The 22,846-nt window shown below is 42.5% G+C and overlaps 1 protein-coding gene across 3 annotated transcripts in view; it reads left to right on the forward strand.

Annotated features, from left to right (window-relative positions):
• The first annotated feature begins 14,944 nt into the window (after window positions 1–14,944).
• The window catches only part of TDRD7 (tudor domain containing 7), a 49,152-nt gene continuing 41,250 nt past the window's right edge, over window positions 14,945–22,846 (forward strand). Inside the window, exon 1 of one of the 3 annotated variants that reach the window (XM_089488764.1) lies at window positions 14,945–15,077. Coding sequence is in view for 1 of the 3 variants with exons in the window: in XM_089488761.1 (XP_089344887.1) it covers window positions 18,987–19,022 (36 nt within the window). In the remaining 2 variants the exon portion in view is untranslated. Of the gene's footprint in view, window positions 15,078–18,872; window positions 19,023–22,846 lie in introns of those variants that run through there. The other 2 variants (XM_089488761.1, XM_089488762.1) reach the window with 2 other exon arrangements.

Below are 22,846 nucleotides of genomic sequence, written 5' to 3' on the forward strand. Positions count from 1 at the left end.
ATGTTATGAAATCTGCTGTAATTGCATGGCTGTAGGCGCCTTCCATACATGCAAATGAAGCATGTGTGACAGATCTTTTGGCACTGAACCCATAGTGGTTTGCAAAGGCAGGTTAATGCCACAAATCTGAGGAAGGAAGACACACAGACAGGTCTTCACAAACATTTTTATTACATGGAAATGAATTGAAATTGTACATCTGAGATTTGAAAAGATGAAAGGACAGCAAGGATTTAAAGATCTGTGACTCGATATAGGAAAGTCTATAGAAAAGAGTCTTGTGTGGATAACAAGGAGCCCTCCAGCATGGAACCATGAGAGTTAAAGCGGTGTCAAACTGCATTATTTCTGCAGTGCAAATGATGACCAAGAACATGGACAGGATGGAAGGAAAGGAGGATTTAGAGTAGTATCTTTGGTGGGTTACAGACCGCCCGTTTGGGGCGGCCTGTACCTGCCCCTTTCCCTGGTGTATCGGGGCCTCAGCTGCCAGAACGGCAGCCTCCGAGGCCCCGATCCGCCGCTTTTCAGGCTGCGGGGAAGCGGCAAAAGGCTGCTTCCCCGTGGCCTGGAAGGGGGTGTCCTTGGGGCTTCAAGCCCCAAGGACACCCGGCGATGGCAGGGAGGAGGAGAAAGGGGGCCCCTTTCTCCTCTGCGTTGCTGGCTGCGCCCAGCGACGCAAATGGCAAAAGGAGCTCCGTTTCGGAGCTCCTGCGGCTGGGGAAAGGGCTTCACTATGCACCCTGGCGCGGTGTGACGACATCACGTCCACGCTGCCCCATATAGAGGCGGCGTGCTCGTGATGCCGTAATGGCGGCGCCATCTACATAGGGCGCCGCCATTTTGTACAGACTGGGTCCATATTAGGGTTAGGTGTGTCTGGAAGGGACACCCCTTCCTCACCCTAGTACGGACCCAATCTGTACTTTAAGGCCCGCGTGTAACGGTCCACAGGATCCTAGGATGATTTGAATGGAAAAGGTAATGTGGTGTTTTGAAGGGACGTGTGGACAGCAAATGCCAGAGACTTTGGAAAGGGGGGGGAAATAACTTGATGGGAACTGGAGGTGCAGAGAACCTGGAACAACCTGCAAAGGAAGTGAAATTGTTATTAACTTTATTTAAAACACCAGGACTCAAGGCACTTTACAAATTAAAATACAAAATTGTTTCAAATACACAAAAGATCAACATTAAAACATAATTAAACATCTAACAATATTTTAAAAGAATTTAGAACATACAATTAAAAATGATAAAAAGCATAATTAAAAAAAATAGAGCCAGTGTGGTGAATTAATGGTTTAAGTATTGGACTGTGACTCTGGAGATCAAGATTCGAATCCTGGCACAGCCATGGAACCCCACTGGGTGACCTTTGGCAAGTCACACTCTCTCAGCCTCAGAGGATGGCAATGGCAAGCCCTCTCTGAAGAAACTTGTCTAGAAAAACCCCTGAGAGGGTTGCCATAAGTCAGAAATGACTCAAATGTCTACAGCAACAACAGCACCCTCTTTAAAATCTTTTCTTTTAAACCCTTCAGCTCTCAGGCGTTAAACAGAGAAAAAATGTATGGAAAGAAAAGTTGAATCACAAAGATAGGAAAAGATTCAGTTTCCTGATGCACAAATGAGAACAAGAGTGGGAATCATGCGGTTCTCCAGATGCTGTTGAACTGCAAGTCCAAGCGATCCAGAAAACAATGGTGGCAAATGCTGATAGTTGCAGTACAACAACATCTGGAGGGCCATCATCTTAACAAGAAGAAAATATATATATTATGACAAATTTTACCACTTGTTATGGTTTATTTCCATGTGCAATCTGGAATTTTCTCAAGTGAGAACATTCCTGAAGGAGGAGTGTGGGTGAGGTGAAGGAACAGAGATCATTAGGACCCTTCTGGAATAAACACATCCAAGAGGCTGGGTTCTTCTTTTTAACCTCTTTACAAAGGTTAGCTGGCTCAAGATGGATTTGGGAGCTGTCAAGCAACAATATCTCTCTAGCCAGGAGCATATTTCACAGATACAAAGAACACAATTAGTTTTTGTTTTCCTTAAAAAAGAAGGCTAAAATGAAAATAAATCTTCCTAGATGGGAGGGTCTGTGCCCCTTTGGCAAGGAAATTTGCAAGTGCTTAACATAAGCCAGAAATGACTTGAACACACAAAACATACACAATTTAGTGTGGGGAGACAACTGTTTCTAATGAAGCTGTTTATAAAAAATATGTGGGTTTTGAATGGTGAGTGGTTTGTGTGTGTTTATGTGCCTATTGACCTATGGTGACCCCATGAATTTCCTAGGGTGTTTTTTTTTTAGTAAGAAATACTCAGATGGTTTTGCCATTTCCTTCTGAAATACAGCCTGGTATTCCTTGGTGATCTCCCATCCAAGTACTAAGCAGGGCTGACCCTGTACTAAGCTTAGCTTCCAAGATCTATACAGCTATAATAGGATTTGTGGGCATGTCTTTCCCAGTGTAGTGTAAGGGTTTGACTGTTAGACTACAGCTGTGGAGGCCTGGGTTAAACTCCCCACCCAGACATGGAAATCCATTTGGTGATCTTGAGCAAGTCACATTCTCTCAGCCTCAGAGGAAAGCAGAGGTCAACCTCTTCCCAACAAATGTTGCCAAGAAAAGAGGACAGGTTCACCTGAGTGGTCAAAAATTACTTGAAGGCACACAACAACTTACTATAGATTATATTGACCTTTCACACTACACAATTATAGCAATCTATGTGCATCTATGAGATAGCATGGTGTAATGGTTTGAGTGTTGGATTATGATTCTGGAGATCAAGGTCCAATTCTCAGTCCACCATGAAAACTACTGGGTGATCTTGGGCAAATCACACTCACAGCTCAAGGAAAAGCAATGACAAACCTCCTCTGAACAAATCTTGCCAAGAAAACCCATGATAGGATCTTCATAGGGTCACCATAAGTTGAAAATGACTTGAATACACAACAACAAGTATGCATGTAAGTGCATGCCTTTGAGTCCTCTGTCAACTTATGGTGACCCCATGAATTTCAAATGGAAAATCACCTCTGGCTTTACAATGCCTTCCTCTGCAATGTCACTTTGGTGCAGAGTGACTATACCTATTCTTTTTCCATTTCAACCATCTTTTTACATTTCAACCATCCAGGAGGAATTTCAAAATGTCCTCCATTATGAGTATGACTAAAACATATGCATTTATATTATTGTTTTCAGCTTTTATTTGGTGATGTTCAAATTTTTCTAGAATGTCATATGTTTGACAGTGTCTTGTTCTCCTTTGTAGTTATGATATTTGGTCACCCTGCCTGGGTGGTCCGCTATCTGAATCCAAAGCAAGCTCAACTCAGTATAGCTTCCAAGATAAGATGGGATCTATTGCCTTCATGGTATTTAGCTATGCATCCTATGCAATCTAGGGATTGGGAATTTAGGAAGGTCCATTTAAAATTCTCAGCCAAAGAGCTCCTCTATTGGCTCACCAAAGAACAAACCCCAGGATTCCATAGGATGCAGCCATGATAGTTGAAGTGGAATCATAGCACTATATATGTAGAGTGTGAAAGAGCCCTATCACTGCATCTGCACTGCATAAATAATCTGATTTGATACCACTTTAACTGCCATAACCTAAACATTAAGGAAATTGAAATAGTAGAAGGGTTCGCATACCTTGGATCATACTCCTGCCGTCAGGAGATCAGAAAAAGATTAAGAATGGAGAGGGCATCTATAAAAGAAGAAGAAAAGATCCCAACATGTAAAGATAAAGTTGGCCCTCTGTATCCACAGATTCTTAATCCATGGATTCAACTATGCATGGGATATATATATATATATATATATAATCAAAGCAAACTTTATTTTTTGTATTTTCTGTATGGGCCATTGTATTTAATGGGACTTGAGCATCCACGGGTTTTGGAAGCCATGGGGGATCCTGGAACCAAACCCCAGCAGATACTAAGGGCCCACTGTATACAACTGAGTACAGAAGTTGGAATTGTACAAGCCATTGTATTCCCCATCACCAGGTATGGATGTGAGAGATGCACAGTGAGGAAAGCAGATAAGAGGAAAATCAATTCATTTGAGATGTGGTGCTGAGAATACTATTGACAGCCAAAAAGACAAACAAATGAGTCCTAGAACAAATCAAGCCTGTAATCTCCCTGGAAGCCAAGATGATAAAGTTGAGGTTGTTGTACAGTGGGTCCTTGTTATCCGCTGGGGTTTGGTTCCAGGATGCCCCATAGATAACAAAATCCATGGATACTCAAGTCCCATTAAATACAATGGCATAGCAAAATGGTGCCTCTTACATAAAATAGAAAATCAAGGTTTGCTATTTGGAATTTATTTTTAATTTTTAAAATATTTTCAAGTTCTTGATGCTTGAATCCGTGGATAAAAAATCCATGGATAAGGAGGGCCAAGTGTACTTTGACCGTGTCATGAGAAGGTATGACTCACTGGAAAAGACAATAATGCTAGGGAAGGGGGAGGGATGCAGAAAAAGAAGACTACATACCAAGCCATAATATTCCCAATTTCCTGGTATGAATTAACAGGACCTAAGCAGAACAGCGGAGGATAGGGAGTCTTGGATATATCACATCCATAGGGTTGCTATGAGTCAGGATCAACTTGGAGACAGTCAACAATAACAATAACTCAATGCTATGGAATTCTTGGAATTATAATTTGTTGTGGTACCATAACTATCTGACAGACAAGGCTAAATGTCTCACAAAACTACAAACACAAAGATTCCATAGCACTGAGCCAATGGTAGTTAAAGCAGTGTCAAACTGTATTATTTCTGCAGTGCGGATGCAGCCTTATTTATGTATTTACTAATTAATTTGTTTACTAAAATATTTATATCCCTCCCTATATTAATCATAGAATCATAGAGTTGGAAGAGGCCATCCAGTCCAATCCCCTGCCATGCGGGAAATCTAAATCAAAGCATCCCCAACAAATGGCCATCCAGCCTCTGTTTAAAGACTTTTAAGGATGGAGACTCTGAGAGACAGCTGGGGGCCGGGAAAAAGACAGAAGAGCCCCGCCCAGAGGGTGGAAGCTCCGCCCATGGAGGGTGGAAGCCACACCCCCTGGGCTAGAAGCCCCACCCCAGCATGCAGCCCCATTCCAGGGGGCAGAAGCCCTGCCCCCTGGCACACGAACCTAAAAAGGTTTGCCATCACTGCTTTAGATCATTTGCTATATACTGTATCCTTAAGTTTTACCCTCGACATATCCACGGGTCATAGCAAAATCCATTACTTTGACCCCAAAGCTTGCCCTCGACTTATACATGAGGTCATCTTATAGTAAAGTATGTTCGTAACTTGTTTGTCTTTTTGGCTATTCATGGTATCCTCAGCACTCTTCTCCAGCATCACATTTCAAATGAATTGATTTTCCTCTTGTCTGCTTTCTTCATTGTCCAGCTTTCACATCCGTACATAGTGATGGGGAATACAGTGGCTTGGACGAGTCTAACTTTAGTGTTCAGTTGAATATCTTTGCACTTTAGGATCTTGTCTAGTTCTTTCATAGCTGCCCTTCCCATTCCTAGTCTTCTTCTGATTTCTTGATTGCAGTCTCCATTTTGATTAGTGTTTGATCCAAAGTACAGGAACTCTATAACTATTTCAATTTCCTCATTATTTCAAAATTATTCCAGTGAGCAACCTGAACTGATAGGACTTTTTCCCTTTCCTTTTAACAAAATGAATAAAAACTGGTTCATAAGCTGATGCCATGGCAAAATGTTCATTTATTCAATATTATCCCAGCCTTCCTCCAAGAAAGACAATTTGCAAACATTTTAGTAAACAGTCTTTGAAGCTTTGGAATAGTGAAGATGTTTAGGGGGTTTTTCAAACAGTCAAAATAATCCCAGTAGAATGTGGGCTGAATTTTTGTTGTTCACATGCATTTCAAATGCATCCAATTAAGTTTCCGGGGAGGACTGCTAAAAACACCATTTAACCCCGGATAATCAATCTTGGGTTTTCCCCAGAGTTTTCCTAAAAATTTCCATTGTCATCTGTGTGAAGAACCAATGTGAACACACCTCAGATAAACTGGGATAAAACTCTGCATGCCTTGACTGTGTTTTGAATACATCATCGACTCCGTCTTTATTTGCAGTGCTGACACATGTGGGCAACAGAACATGCAAAGATGCACATAAATGTGGTTTTGGTTTATACAACAGTGTGAACAACAAAACGGAATGCGTGAGTAAGGTTATTCAGATAGTGGTGCTAACAAAAACAGTGTCTGAATAACCCCTAGGAACCTTCACAAACTGAAAACTCTGGGATTGACATTTCTTTTAGGTGAGTTATATAAAGACTGGAGTCATATATCAATGGAGGCCATTAAGGTACAATGAAAAGATTTTGACAACTGACATGATATTTGAGTAGTCCCCTAGCTTGCCTGCCAGAGAAACTCCCATACTAATAGTTGATGTGCACAATGCAAATACTGTACATGCTATTGCTGCCACACACGCTATTATACACACTCACAATGAAAAAAGGATAAGAAAAAAATATCTGAAGAGAAAGGAATTATGCTTAATTTAGTAAAGTATTAGCATTTCAGCTAAACACAGGATCTGTACTATAATTAATTTCTTAAAAAAGCAAATAATATTTATTAATAATTTTCAAAAGTTAAAAAGCCAACATGTATATACAGCAGTGGTGTTCTTGCACCCGGTTTCACCTGGGACAGGTGATGGGGTGGGGCTAGCAGGGGCAGAGCTTCCAGGAGGGGGAGATCTCTAGGGGCTTCCAGGGCAGGGCTTCCGGTGGGTTTCCAGTGGTGGGGCTTCCACTCCCCATGCTGGAAATGGCATACACTCCCTCTCCCCATGTCAGAAAAGGATAGGATGGGGTGTCCGTCCCCTGCATGTACTCCATCACCCTGTGCTCTCTTCTATGCCCCCCATGCACCCTGCTTCACATCCCGTGCACGCTCCATCTCCATGTGCAGTCCCATGCTTTTCCTCTTCAGGAAAAGGACAGGGCTGCAAATGGGGACAGAGTGTGCACGGGACATGGAGCTGCACAGGTGGCAGGGCATGGAGCAGTGCGTGGTGTGATGGAATGTGTGTGCGGGGGACGGAACATGGGGGATGATGTCAGGGGGCTGACTGGGTGTCACCCCTTCCGTGGGTGTCACCCAGTGCAGTCCTCACCCCCCACACCTCCCCCAGTGACACTACTGATATACAGACTGTCACAAACAAAAACACGAAGAAAATAGAAACAGATGGGGGGGAAATAGAGAAGAGAAAAAGAAAACAAAAACAAAACAAAAATAGGAGTGGAGGAACAGAGCCAGGAGAAAGAAGGAAAATAAAAATTTTAAAATCCATCCAAATAGTCTTTACAAGTGATAGCAAACATTTTCAGGGCCAAGCGCCCAAATGATAAGGCATTCCGGCACTGGGTCTTACCCGGGTGTCATAGAAGTAATAGAATCATAGAGTTGGAAGAGTCCACAAGCGTCATCCAGTCCAACCCCCAGCCATGTAGGAACTCACAATCAAAGCATCCCTGACAGATGGCCATCTTTTCTATTTTTGCTGTTCCCCACATTTCCTCTTAATGAGATATATATACAGAGAGAGTCCATTTCATCAAATGCATGGGATGAAGCCTATCTATTAGTTTTACTGCTAAGGCTCGTGTGTGTGTGTATTTATGTACACACACACACACTAGAGCCTTAGCAGTCAAACCAATAGATTCTTGCACTCTGAAAAATCATCCATTCACCGATACACACATTGCTCAATTTCAATTTGGGTTGATGCTTCAAAAGTAGAGGAAGGGAATCAGTAGAAGCTTTCCCTAAACTGGTTAGGCTTTGGATGAAGGTTGATCTTTCCCACAACAGGAACCTACTGCTTTTGTGGTAAGGTGCACAGCTAGAGGCTGATATTATTGTTGTTGTTGTTGTTGTTGTTAAAAAATATAGATTTATAACGCTAAAATGGCGAATTGTAAAAGTGACATTTTGATGTGACTTGCCCAAGGTCACCCAACAGGTTTCATGCCCAAACTGGGAATCGACCCCTGGTACCCAGAGTCATGCTTCAACACTCAAACCTCTGTGTTGTATTGGCTCATAAAGAAGAATAAATAAGCAAAACTAAATGGTGTAATATAAATTTGCACAAATAACCAGTCTGAATGAGTCCTATGTTGCATTGTCAGGGATGGGGGGATACAAGGAACTATGGAAGAGCTTGGGTGGACTCTCTTTCTTTGGAGGTCTTTAAACAATGAATGCATGGCCATTTCTCAGGAATGCTTTAGTTGTATGTGCTTGTATGGCAGGGAGCTGGACTAGTTGGCCCTCTTGGTCTCTTTCAGTTTAATGATTCTATGGTTTACAGCTGCTGAATAAGAATTTATATGCTGTTCTAATTATTATCAGACTTGGACTGAATAAAGTTTAAGACTGGCTTTCTCAACAGAGAAAAAAATCATTTTTATTTAATCATGCTTTGTCAATTAAATAACAGTTGGCAGGAGGACACACCCAACCTTTTCTGAAGCTTTGAAATTGATCTGTTTTATATTTGCTTAGCATTGAGACATGCCTATATCCTGCATTGCGGGTGATCTTCTGGCCTCACTTTCTAATAGCATTTCTTACCTATCCCACATCAGCCTCTGAAGAATGTATGGAGATCCGTGGCCCTTCCACCTGCAGCCTGGACTAGGATCTTAAAGACAGATTTACCAGTGGATTATGCTAATTGTATAAACTGAATACTCTCCCTTTGCAGTACAAGTTGCCCTCCATATCCACTGATTCTTTATCCATGGATTTAGCCATCTATGGCTTGAAAAATATTCATAAAAATGTAAATTCCAAAAAGCAAGCCTTGATTTTGCCTCTTTATATATGAAATTGCATTTTCCCTGCACCACTGTATGTAATGGGACTTAAGCATCCACGGATTTTGGTATCCCTGGGAGGTCCTGGAATCAAACCCTAGAGGATACCAAGGGCCCACTGTACATTTAAAGCAGAGTTTGTTAATAACCCAAAGTTTGATCAGAGATTGTAGCAGCTGTAGCTCTACAAGTAACTTCTCCAGGTACTTCAAGGACGCTCAAAGCTGTATTCTAGCAGCACAGAACCTGTTCTTTTACTTTCTTTGTTTCGATGTATAAGGTTGCTATTAAAGTCATGAAAGCAATACCAGTAAACAGAGTAGTAATCCTATAGCTAATCTACTGAATTTGACATTTATGGAGCTGTTTCCTTTTGTGACGTTTTTCATGGGCACAGCATACTCTTTTAAAATATTCTGAAAGACAAAGTAAATTGACCTTCTAACATCTAGTATAGCCTGGAAAAAATGTACCTCTCACATTCATAAAGAACAGCAGGTGGACCTTGAAGTATGTTTGATTTTTCTGACATATCCCTTTATGCACATGTGCATTTGTATAGGAAGGATATGCTTTAAGCATAGGGTGGGGCCCTTCTGTTTACTGAATTCCAGCTGGATGATAGCCAGTGGTTCAGTGTAGCCACCTTCTTACCAACCTTCTGTACTATGGCTGCCTGGCCATATCCTCCATGCCATTTGCCCTTCATCTTCTCATGGACAGAGAGCATCCTTCTGATGGGCAGCTAATTTAGTTTTTGCATGACCCAGTCCTTAAAACCAGTGGTAGCTATCTGGCAGTTTTAACTATTTGCAGGTAACATGTTCTTGGTTAATCCCAGATTGGGTAGTAGACCTGTTCAATAAATTGTTGAATGATGAGTCAACATGCAGGTAAATCCCACTGATTTAATACATCTACCCTAGTCAGACCTAACAACAGAATTTAGGCCTATGGGTTGCATTAGCGTTTTTTGCTTGTGTGTTTACTGTTTCTACCTGCTCTACATTGCATCAAAGATCCTGACATGAGTGCCAATAAATAAATGTTTCAAATCAGCATTAAGGCATATGGCCTGAATGAGTGCTCTGCTCCTTAATTTCTGTGCCACAGGCTACAGTTCAGTGCTGAGAGAAAAAGTACAGTCATCCATAAATATGTTTTTTTTAATCCACAGATTCAAGCGTCCACAGCTTGAATATTCCAAAAAGCAAACCTTGATTTTTGCCATTTTATAAAAGGGACATCATTTGACTATGCCATTGTATTTAATGGGACTTGAGCATGTATGGATTTTTCCACGGGGGTCTTGGAACCAAACCCCAGCAAATACCAGGGTCCCACTGTATTCCATGGCCACTAAATGTGTGTGTGTATTTTGCTTTTCTTTCACTCACAGGAGTTTCCCTTCCCACTGTTGTGTGCCTTGAAGTAATTTCTGACTTATGTCAAACCTAAGTCAGAAAACCTATCATCGGGTTTTCTTGGGAAGTTTCTTGAAAGGGTTTTTTGCTATGTCTGAGGCTGAGAGACTGTGCTTTGCCCAAGATCACCCAGTGGGTTTACATGGCCCAGACATATATTCTAGCCATGGAATTCAAACCTTGGTCTCTGTAGTTGAAGTCTAACATTCAAACCACTATGCCTGCTAATATTTCCCTCCTGTGCATGGCTGGTGCAGTTTTGGTTATAAAAGGAAGTTCACAGCCACCATAGTAGAGGGAATTATGCCAGCATTTCCCTATTTTCATCTGAGAAAAGGTGGGGAAACATAGGACTTACCCAGCAAAGCAGATGAGGCACATCTACATACCACTAGAGGTCTCACTTTACAAGGATATTTTTCCCTCTTTCACATTCAGTTCCTGGAGTTTACTTTGCTTTTTCTCTTTGCAGAACAGTGCTCAGTTCTTGCCATCAGCTGAGAAACTCTTGCAAATTTAGCAAGAAGAAACTTGCTGCCCAAGGTAAGATACAGCAAAACTAAACCATTTCTGAGTTTCTCCTCCAAAGCAAAGTAAATGGTTTGAACAGCTGGGGAATGTCAGGAAAAAAATAACATGAACTTTGCTCAAAGTTTGCCAAATCAACATTGGACAAATTATGAACGCTTTGGCTCTCTGTCGTGTCCGAAATCAAAAGCTTCTTTTATATTCTATGACACTATGAAACGCTGAGGTGACCAGATGTCCTCCTAACCACAAATTAGGACAAGGCACTGCAAAATGTAGGATATTCCAGGACAATGTAGGATGTGCCCAAATCAAAGCTAAAAACACTCATATAAATAGAAATTCATGCTTCTTAGACAAGTTTAAATGGAGGACATTTTGGAATTCCTCCTGGACAGAAGGCTGAAATAAAGGGCATGTCCTGAAGAAGGAGGATGTCTGGTCACCCTGTCTGAGGGACAGTAGTTTGAGTGATTTGAGCTTTGGACTATGACTCTGGATCCTGGTTCAGCTATGTAAATCCATTGGGTGACCTTGGGCAACTCACACTCAGAGGATGGCGATGGCAAACTCCTTCTGAAGAAATTTGCCAAGAAAACCCTATGAGAGGTTTGCCTTAGGGTTGCCATATGTCAGAAGCGACTTGAAGGCACACAACGTTAAATTCTAGAGACAGTAAATAGGAGGTGTCCTATAAATTAATGGATGTCTGACAATCCTGAGCAGTGACATATACAGACCTCCTGACCAGCTGCTTATTTTAAACAAGGAGATACTGTGGGTCCTTGATATCCTCTGTGATTTGTTTCCAGGACCACCACAACCACCTCAAAATCAAGGGTTGCTTCTCGGAATTTACTGTATATACTTTTAAAATACTTTGAAGCAGTGGATGCTTAAGTCCATGGATATGGATGGCTGACTGTATTTTGAACTGAGCCATGGTGAATGTCAGTTATGTGGGCCCTTTCCACACACTTTCTGCCAGATATGCATTAGGTATCAGTGAAGGACATCTATACACTTTTTCTTTTCTTTTCACACACAGAGAAGGAAGAGGAATTTCTCTAGTCTGCTTGAGAATAAAGCTGAAATGCTCTTTGCCTACAGTACATCTAGGAGTGTGCAAAAAGCAGGTTGACCAAACGCCCTTCTTTTCCAGGATGTCTCCTCCATTTTAACCTTTTGACCAGGAGAATTTCCAAAATGTCATCCATTTGGAGCAGGACTAACAAGCATGAATTTATATTTATATGAGTGCTTTTCGGTTTTATTTGATCACATCCTCCTTTTTCCTTGTACATCCTACATTTTACTGTGCCTTGTCCTTCCTTGCAATTATGACATCTAGTCTCCCTGGGGAAAAACAGAACCTGGGGAGTTACTCTTAAAAGTTACACTTACCCTCCAAAGTTACTACTGTAGTTTCGATGTTAGAAAGCAACTCTCTATTTTCTAAATATTTGAAAGTGGCAAAAATAGTGTCACCCCTCTGAGGAAATTTGCCAGGAAAACCCCATGAAAGGTTTGAACATGTCTAAGAAGCATGAATTGATATTTTTATTAGTGTTTTTAGCTTTTATTTTTGTCATGTCCTACATTTTTCTTGAAAGTCGTACATATTATGGTGCCTTGTCTTCCTTTGTGGTCATCTTGCATGGTGGGGTCCCACCCCAGTAGAACCTACCCCAGTAGATACCAAGGATCCATTGTACTAAATCTGGAAAGAGGGACAACCATGCATCCTGTACCTGGCCCAGTGCCAGCTCCAGCAGCCTGATGTGGTCAGTCTGCAATGCCCCCTGTCTATGCCACTGTCCACAGATAGTTCTGCTGTATGGTTCCCTCTGCTTCCTGACTGCCGGTTCTATGGGAGGATCAAGACCACTGTGCTGCAATGTAAACAATTACCCTAGGCTGCATCTCAACTGCAGAAATACTCCAGTTTGAGACCACTTTAACTGCCAAGGTTCAATACTATGGAATTCTGGGAATTTTAGTTCTGTGAAATATTGTGCACTTCAGCTTCTCAACAGCCGTTTTTAATTGTGATGCCCAGAACTGGACACAGTATTCTGGGTGAGGCCTGACCAAAGCAGAATAGAATGGCACTATTACTTCCCTTGATCTCTAGGCACTATACCTCTGTTGATGCAGCCTAGAATTGCATTGGCTTTTTCAGCTGCCGCATCACACTGCTGACTGATGCTCAACTTGTGAAGTACTTGCAGTACTCCTGCAGTACCTTTAAAAACATTTATAGAATGCTGTTTATAGCAGCGGCTTCTGTGCACAATAGCTGCAGTGGGTAAGATAATAGGTCATGCTATGAAACAGCTGTACCTCAGTCAACAAAATAGACTTGGGTGTTCCTAGGCATTACTTCTTTAATAGAAAATTTAGTATCAAGAGACAAAAATAATATGGAAAAAATAGGGATAGTTCCCTGCACCACAAAAAAGAAGAGGAGTTCGACATGGATCAGCAAACTTTTTATCCAAAACACACAAAACTAATGCTATGTTGTTGTTGTTAAGGCACAAAAGAACAAGAGTAGCTAACTATTTGGGTTCACTGAAATGTACCTGTGGCTCATAATTTCTGAAGCAACATTATTCAGAAACTACTTGAAGGCATGCAGCAGCAGCAACAACAACACTATGCATATGTCAGATGCAATAACTGGACCAAGTTTGCCTTGTATATGCAAGACACACTGCAGAAATAATCCAGTTTGACACCATTTTAACTGTCATGGAACAATGCAATGGATTTCTGGGAACTGTAGTTCTGCAAGTCATTTAGCCTCCTTCAGAGAGCTCTGGTGCCACAACAAAATACAGATCTCAGGATTCCATAACATTGAGTCATGGCATTTAAAATGGTGTCAGACTGGATTATTTCTGCAGTGTGGATGCAGCCTTAGAGGAAATTCCTCTGCTTTCCACCTCAGCTTTTATTGCCTTAGTTTTTTGTGGGTTTTTTTAGCTATGTGGCCATGTTCTAAAAGAGTTTCTTCCTAACGTTTCGCCAGCATCTGTGGCTGGCATCTTCAGAGAATGCTTGCCTGGAAAAAGTTGGGTGTATATATACTGTGTGAGCTGGCGACTGTGCATCCTGAAATGGTAGTGGTTGGCCTGGTCCAGAACTTCAGTGTTCTCAAACAGTATTTTATGCCCAGGATGGTTTGTGGCATGTTCTTCTGATTTTTCTGGCTGGCCCAGTCTGCAGTCTCTCTCGTGTTCCTTGATTCTTGTTTGCACAGTGCGTTTGGTGGTCTCTATGTAGACATGTCCACAGCTGCATAGTATGCGGTAAACTCCTGCAGCTGTGAGAGGATCTCTCTGGTCCTTGGCTGAGCGAAGCATTTGCTGGATTGTCTTCGTCGGTTTGTAAACCATTTGCAAGTTGTGCTTCCTCACCACTTTGCCTATTCTGTCTGTGACTCCTTTGATGTATGGTAAAAATACCTTCCCCTTTGGTGGCTGCTTGTCTTCACTTCTCTGGGTTTTCCTGGGCCTGTTGTCAGTGGGAAGCCATTGAAGTCCACAAACGTCTGGATAATTTCAACTGCAAAGAAGAAACCCTTAAAGTGAACAAAATTTGGCTACCAGTCCTGAGGAATAGCAAAATAAGGACTCAGCAAAGGCAAATGGGAAACCACTCAGAGTCAGGGGCTTTCCCAGCCGATAATGATCACTAATTAGCAGACACTAATCCTCTTTTGCATTAGCCTCCGCCTCCCAGCCTGAGGCCAGCCATCAACACAGAACAATGCACATGCAAATCACTCCTGCATTCCCAGGCTCACACAGTATGTATGTATGTATGTATATATATATATATATATATATATATACACACACACACCCAACTTTTTCCAGGCAAGCATTCTCTGAAGATGCCAGCCACAGATGCTGGCGAAATGTCAGGAAGAAACTCTTCTAGAACATGGCCACATAGCCCAAAACACCCACAAAAAACTATGGATGCAGGCCATGAAAGCCTTCCACTTCACATTTTATTGCTTTCTTTCTTGCAGATGTGCTGGTGGACCCTGATACTGAAAGTCAGTGTTTCTCCACCATCTTTCCAATGCCAGTGCTGCTAAAAAAACCTTCCTGCTAGAAAGAGGAGCAGCTTGTAAAAAGGAGTCGGAGGCATTGTTAACTGAGGTATGCCTATACATATTTTAGTCTTCAAGATGTCAGAAGACTTTGTTGTTCTTGTTGTTGTTTCAAGTAGTTTCTGACTCATGGTGACCCTAAGGCAAAATTATCATGGGATTTTCTTCACAAGTTCCTTCAGAGACAGTTTGCAATTACCATCCTCTCAGGCTGAGAGAGTGTGACTTGCCTAAGGTCACCCAGTGGATTTCCATGGCTGAGCAAGGATTTGAACCCTAGTCTCCAGGGTTGTAGCCCAATGCTCAGACCACTGCACCATCCTGCAGCTGTTTGCCTTCAAGTCATTTCTGACTTATGGCAATCCTATCGTGGGGTTGTCTTGGCTGGATTTGTTCAGAAGAGGTTTGCCATTGCCTTTCCCTGAGGCTGAGACAGTGTGACTTCCCTAGGGTCACCCAGTGGGTTTCATTGCTGAGCTGGGAAATGAACCCTGGTCTCCAGAGTCATAGTTTAACACTCAAATACATATTTTAGTGTTCAAGGTGTCAGATGACTATTGCTCTGAATTATTTTCTGTAGTTTTTACTGGAGTCAAACAGTTGGCCCAAATTAAGCGGGTGCACCCAAAGCCAAACCTGAGAGCCAGCATGGTGTAGTGGTTTGAACCTTGGACTACGGCTCTGGAGATCAGGGTTCAAATTTCCACTGGGCCATGGAAACCCCCTTTGGTCCAAAACACACTGCAGAAATAATCCAGTTTGAGACTGCTTTAACTACCCTGGCTCAGTGTTAGGGAATCTTGGGAACTGTAGTTTATTGTGGCACCAGAGCTCCCTGATAGGAAATGCTCAATGTCTCACAGAACTACAGTTCCCAGAAATCCTTAGCACTGAGCCAGGGCAGTTAAAGCAGTCTCAAACTGGATTATTCCTGCAGTCTGTTTTGGACCTTTGGCAAGTCACAGCCTCTCAGTCTCAGAGGAAGACAAGAGCACATTCACCTTAGAGTCACCATAAGTCAAAAGTGACTTAGAGGCGCACCGCCACAACGAGACCAAACGGGCTTTTCACGGGCTTTTCTTGGCAAGGTTTGTTCAGAGCCTGGGGTCTATTCATTTTGAATTATATATTTTATTTAAGCAGCCATAAAAACCACCCTGATATATAATCGATATCAGGGTGGTTTTTATGGAACAGGTGGGTTTTTAGTTAGGCTTTCAACTTTTGTATATTTTTAATGTGAACTTATATTGTTGTAGATGATTTTAATGGCTTTGAATTTCATTGAGGTTTTTTTTAAATTATCTGTGAACGTACAAAAGGCAGAATGCAAATTAAATAAATAAATATTCAGAGGAGGTTTTCCTTTGCCTTCCTCTGAGGCCGAGAGAGTGTGACTTGCCTAAGGTCACCCAGTGGGATTCCATGATCAAGGGGGGATTTGAACCCTGGGCCCCCGAGTCATAGTCCAACATGCAAACCACTATACACTATGGCCCCATACAGACAGGCCAAAATAATGCTGCTTTGAGTCACAGTGGAGGTATGGTATTTGAATGATGCATGCGTCTTAAGAGTCCAGAAGTCGCACCAAAGCCACGCTCCAGCCCTAAGGACTGGAGCGTGGCTTTGGTGTGGCTTCTGGACTCTTAGGACGCATGCATCATTCAAATACCATACCTCCACTGTGACTCAAGGCAGCTTTATTTTGGCTGGCTGTAACAGGCTATGGGTACTAAGAGTCTGGAAACCGCACCAAATCCACAATCCAGTACTAAGGACTGGAGTGCAGCTTTGGTGCAACTTCTGGACTCTTAGAACACATGCATCCTTTAAACAGCATACCTCCAAAGTGACTCGAAGCAGCTTTAGTTTGGCCTGTCTGTATGGGGCCTATATAGTCTCAAATTGTCACAGCTGTTTTATTTGCTGTATTGTTAATTGCCAACCATCAAACCATGCTGTTTCTCTCTTAATAGGACATACAGTTTGTTGTTGTTGTTGCTGCTGCTGTTGTGTGTCTTCAAGTCATTTCCAACTTATGGCGACCCTAAGGCCAACCTATCATTGTGAGGTTTTCTTAGCAAGGTTTGTTCAGAGGAGGTTTGCCATTGCCATCCACTGAGGCTGAGTGTGACTTGCCCAAGTTCACCCAGTGGGTCTCTATGTCTGAGCAGAGATTTGAACCCTAGTCTCCCAGAGTGGTAGTCAAACCACTACGTCACCCTGCCTCTCTTAATAAGGCAAACAGTTTGTTGTTGTTGTTGTTGATGTTGTTGTTGTTGTGTGCCTTCAAGTCATTTCTGAGTTCCATGGTGACCCTAAGGTGAACCTATCATGGGTTTTCTTGGCGAGATTTGTTCAGCCTTTGCCATCCTCTGAGGCTGAGAGAGTGTGGCTTGCACAAGGTCACCCAGTGGGTTTCCATGGCCAAGCCAAGATTCGAACCCTGGTCTCCAGGGTTGTAGTCCAGCGCTCAAACCACAACGCCACTTTTACCAGGGACAAGATGTAGGACAAAATCGAGACCAAACTGTAGGACAACTGCAGGACAAAACTCAGCCCAAAATGTAGGACATTTAAGGTCCACCATTTTTCTTCAATGTCCTACATTTTGGGCTGAGTTTTGCCCTGCAGTTGTCCTACAGTTTGGTCTCGAATTTGTTCCACATTTTGTCCCTGGTAAAAGTGGACAATTATGGCAACCTGGGGGGGGGGGGGGACTTTGGCAAGTTTCTTCAGAGGCGATTTGCCATTGCCACCAGGAGGCTGAGAAAGTGTGGCTTGCTTGTTGTTGTGTGCCTTCAGGTTGTCCCCTGCTTATGGAGACCCTAAGGCCTGTTACAGACTGCCAAAATAAAGCTGCTTGGGGTCTCTTTGGAGGTATGCTATTTAAATGATGCATGGGTCCTAAGAGTCTGGAGGTCGCGCCAAAGCCACACTCCATTCCTAAGCACTGGAGTGCAGCTTCCAGATTCTTAGGATGCATGCATCATTTAAACAGCATATCTCCAAAGAGACTCAAAGCAGCTTTATTTTGGCAGTCTGTAACAGGCCTAAGATACTCTCAGGAACAGGGTTTTTGTGGCAAGGTTTGTTCATTGGCCCTTGCCACCTTCTGAGGCTGAGAGAGTGGGGTTTTTATGACTGAAATGAGATTTGAACCCTGGTCTCTAGAGCGGTGGTCAAACCACTGCACCACACTGCCCCTCTTAATGGTATATTCAGTTTGTTGTTGTGTGCCTTTAAGTAGTTTCTCACTTATGTGGGTCTACCATAAGGCCAACTTATGAAGATTTCTTTTCTTGGCAAGATGTGTTCTGAGGCTGAGAGAGTGTGACTACTTGGCCAAGGCATGATAGATATACAGGCTCAAATTCCCAAGAGAAGCAGGGCTTCTTGTTGTTTGTGTTGGGCTTGTTGTTGTTTGTGTTGGGGAGGAGGAAGGAGGTGTAATTAGAATCCTCTTCCCTCCACTAAGAAGCCTGAATCCTCTTTATACTGTCAATACACACAGAGAACGCAACGGGCGGTTGGAAGGCCTCGAGGCTACTGAGCATGCGCGGCCTCTTATCGGCTCTCCCTTCGGAGTTGTTGCAGGAGGGCGAGGCGGGATCGGATTGTCAAGCGCGTGAGCGGGGGGCGTGGCCTACGGGGGGCGGGATCGGATTCTCAAGCGCGTAAGCGGGGGGCGAGGCCTACGGGGGGCGGGATCGGATTCTCAAGCGCGTGAGCGGGGGGCGTGGCCTACGGGGGGCGGGATCGGATTGTCAAGCGCGTGAGCGGGGGGCGAGGCCTGAGGGGGCGTGGCCTTCGTCGCAGTTGGACCCGTAGCCCAGTTGAAGGCAGACCGCTCCAGGCGGGCGACAGAGAAGGACGTTTTTGCTGACGTCTCCAGGAGTTGTTCTGCCTGCTGGGGCTCTGCTCGTTGGGACCCTTCCTGGATGCCGCAGAGCTGATGCGTGGGTGTATATACAGATATATATATGTATATGTATGTGTGTAAATATATATATATATGTACCCACATGCACATATAGGGGGTATATGTGTGTGTGTGTTTCTCTCTCTATATATATATAGGTGTGTATAGATATGTGGGGGAGTGTATGTATATAGGTGTGTGTCTACAGTTTCCATGTAGGTGTGTATGAAATTATGTATGTAGATATACACGCATGGGGTATATGTGTGTATTTGTGTGTAGATATGTATGTGTCGAATTTTTTTTGTATAGATCTATCTGGGGGAGTGTAGGTGTATAGGCGTGTGTATATAGTTTGAATGTAGGTGTGTATGAAACTATATATATATAGACACACACACATACAAACGTGTGTGGCTATATATGTGTATTTCAGTATAGATATGTATGTGTTGAATTTTTTATAGATATAGGTGTGAGGGTGTAGGTGTATAGGTGAGAGTTTATATCTATATATACATATAGATATCTGGGAGGTATATATGTGTGTATTTGTCTATGTATGCGTAAGTATGTGTGTGTGTATATATATATGGGTGGGTAGGTGTGTATAGATATGTGGGGGAGTGTAGGTGTGTGTATATAGTTTATATGTATGTGTGTGAGATTTTATATATATATATATACACACACACATATATACATATATGTGGGGGGTATATAAATATATGCATATTGTAGTATTCTATCTTTGTGTGTGTAGATATATGTGGATGGGTGTAAGTGTATAGATGTATATAGATTGTGTGTGTGTATTTGTGTGGCTGTATATGCGTGTCATATTTGTGTATGTAGGTATGGGTTGGTGTAGTTATATAGGTGAGAGTATACACACACACAAAAGAGGGCTATACTGTATATATGTGTTTGTGTGTGTATGTATATGCATGTTGTATTTGTGTGCAGATAGATGTGTGGGTATAGGTGTGTGTATATAGAATGTATGCATGTGTGTGCATATATAGATTGTATGTATGTATATGTGTGAGAGAGTATGCTGTATATATGTGGGGGTGTATTTGTGTGTAGGGGAGTGAGGGTATATGTGAGTGTGTCAGTGGGTGGGTATATGTATGGGTGCATATGTGTGTGTGTATATATTTATATATGTGGGTAGGTGGATATGTGTGTATGGATGTGGATGGGTGTATATATAGATCTCTGTGTGTAAATATATGTGTGTGCATATGTATGTGGATTGGTGTGTGCGTATAAGCATGTATATCTGTGTGTGTGGATGTGTGTGTACATATGTGTGTGGGGGTAGTGGATGGGTTTATGTGTGTCCGTGTGTGTGTATGTTCGCATATATATTTATATATATGTGGGTGCATATATATATATATATATGTATGGGGACACACTCTGCCCCATTGAATCCAAGGGGAAGCTGTAAAGGATTGTTGTCGTTAAGTAGATGTGTGCCTTCAATTCCTTTCTGACCTATGTGACTACCCCATTGTGGGGTTTTCTTGGCCATTTTCATCAGAGGGTGTTTGCCCTTGCCATCCCATGAGGCTGAGAGAGTGTGACTCACCCAGGGTCACCAAGTGGGTTTCCATGGCTGAGGTGGGATTTAAACCCTGGTCTCCCAGGATCCTGGTCCAACGCCCAAACCACTGCTCCACGCTGTTGTTGTTGCATGCCTTAAAGTCATTTCCGACTTCTGGTGATGCTAAGGAGACCTGATGATGGGGTTTTCTTTCCAGTTTTTTTAGGGGGGGGGGGTTGACATGGCTATCATGTGAGGCTCTGAAAGTGTGACTCACCCAAGGTCACTCCAGTGGGGTCTCCATGCCCAAGCCGGGATTCCAGCCCCAGCCTTTTAGAGTCACAGGCTGCATCTCCACTGCAGAAACAATCCAGTTTGACATTGCTTCAGCTGCCATCATCATCATCTCCTTTTCCTCCCAACACTGCAAATAGCATCAGTTCTCATGAAAGGAAAACAGATTGGGTCTGCATTTGCACTGAAGAAACAATCCAGTTTGACACCACTTTAACTGCCATGGCTCAATGCTGTAGAATACTGGGATTTGTGGTTTTGTGAGTCATTCCACCTTTTCTGTCAGAAAGCCTGTCTGGTGCCACAACAAGTTACAAATCGTAGGATTCCAAAGGATTGAGCCATTGCAGTTAAACCAGTGTCAAACTGCATTATTTCTGCAGCCTGGATGCATTTTATAGTCCCAACGCTCAAATCACTTTAACTGACATCGCGTCATCCTATGTAATTCTGGGATTTGTCATCTGTGTGCCACCAGAGCTCTCTGACAGTGTCCACACTGCAGAATTAATGAAGTTTGACACTGCTTTAAATGCCATGACTCCATCTTCTCCACCGCTTCCCTTCAAAACACCGTATTTCCTAGGATCCAAGGATAACACTCTAAATCCACCTCCTTTCATCCTGCCACTGTTCTTGGGCCTCATCTAAACTGCAGAAATAATGCAGTGTGACACCATTTTAACTGCCATGACTCCATGCTGTGGGCTCCTGGGATTTGCAGTTTGTTGCAGCAGCAGAGCTCCTTGACAGAGAAGGTTAAATATCTCACAAAACAACCATTCCTAGAACTCCACAGCATTGAACCATGGCAGTTAAAGTGGTGTCAAACTGGATTATTTCTTCAGTGTAGCTGTTCAATTCCCGCTCATTTTAGAAGGTTAAAAGGAGAACTTGTTATATCTGCAATACCATGGGCTAATGCAGAAAAACGTTGCCTTCTAACATCCTGTAAGTTTAATGCCTATATTGTGCTATTCCTTAAAAATCCAGGTGCAGCAAGAATGATCTCTTTTTGTAGTGTACTGATTAGGGTCCAGCATGGTGTAGTGGCTTGAGCGTTGTACTAGGACACTGAAGACCAGGGTTCAAATACATCACTGCAATGAAACCCACTGGGTGACCTTGGGTGAGTCTCACTCTCTCAGCCTCAAGGGAAGGCAACGGCAAATCTCTGAACAAATCTTGCCAAGAAAACTCCATGATATCTTCATTTTAGGGTTGTCATAAGTCACAAACTACTTGAAGGCCCACAACAACAACAATGATTAAGCTTTATATATTACATCTTATTTGGGATAACAAAGCAGTTTTGCCGGGTGTGTGTGTGTGTGTGTAAAATGGGAGACCGCCAATGAGTACCAGGTGATTTAGGCTATATTTCTGAGGAAGGATCTGGCCAAACCACCTTTTGAGTATTCCTTGTCAAAGAAAACCTTCTGAGATTCATGGAGTTGCCATAAATTGACAGGCAACTTGCAGGCACATAAACTCACAAACAAAACATAGGGTGGCTGTCTCAACCTGTACCTTTCCTTTCAGATATTTGTGTTCATCTATCCTGCAGATTTCTGAGATGATCATAAAATGGTTATATACTCTATTTTGTGCTATACAAGTAGCTATATTTCTCTTGTATTCTATAGATGTTGTACACTTGAGTGCTTACATCCATAATGATAGAGAGAACTGAATGTGGATAGCATTAAAATTGGTGTCCCCTGCATAAAGCAGAATTTAGTAGAAGATGTAGAATTTTCTCCTGGAGCATGTTAACTGTCATGACTCAGAAGGGTGTGCTTCCTGTTTGCTTTTTATGATATAGTCTTCTTACACTCACAAGCAAATAAGGGAGCTGTTCGAATATTTGAATTGAAAGTTTATCATATTCAGAGCAGTTAAGGGCTTGGTAATTTTTTGCACAGAATTGCCTTATGTAGAAATTATTGCTACTGTTGTAAAGGTGCCGTATATTAATTTGTCACACCAAGTACATGTAACTAACATTTGCACATTCTTGTCCTGTTTACCCTGCTGTCCTTTTTTC

This window comes from Sceloporus occidentalis, unplaced genomic scaffold, assembly GCF_023333645.1.
Source record: "Sceloporus occidentalis isolate IW3139 unplaced genomic scaffold, rSceOcc1.0.p SCAF_1, whole genome shotgun sequence".
Taxonomy (NCBI): Eukaryota; Metazoa; Chordata; class Lepidosauria; order Squamata; family Phrynosomatidae; genus Sceloporus; species Sceloporus occidentalis.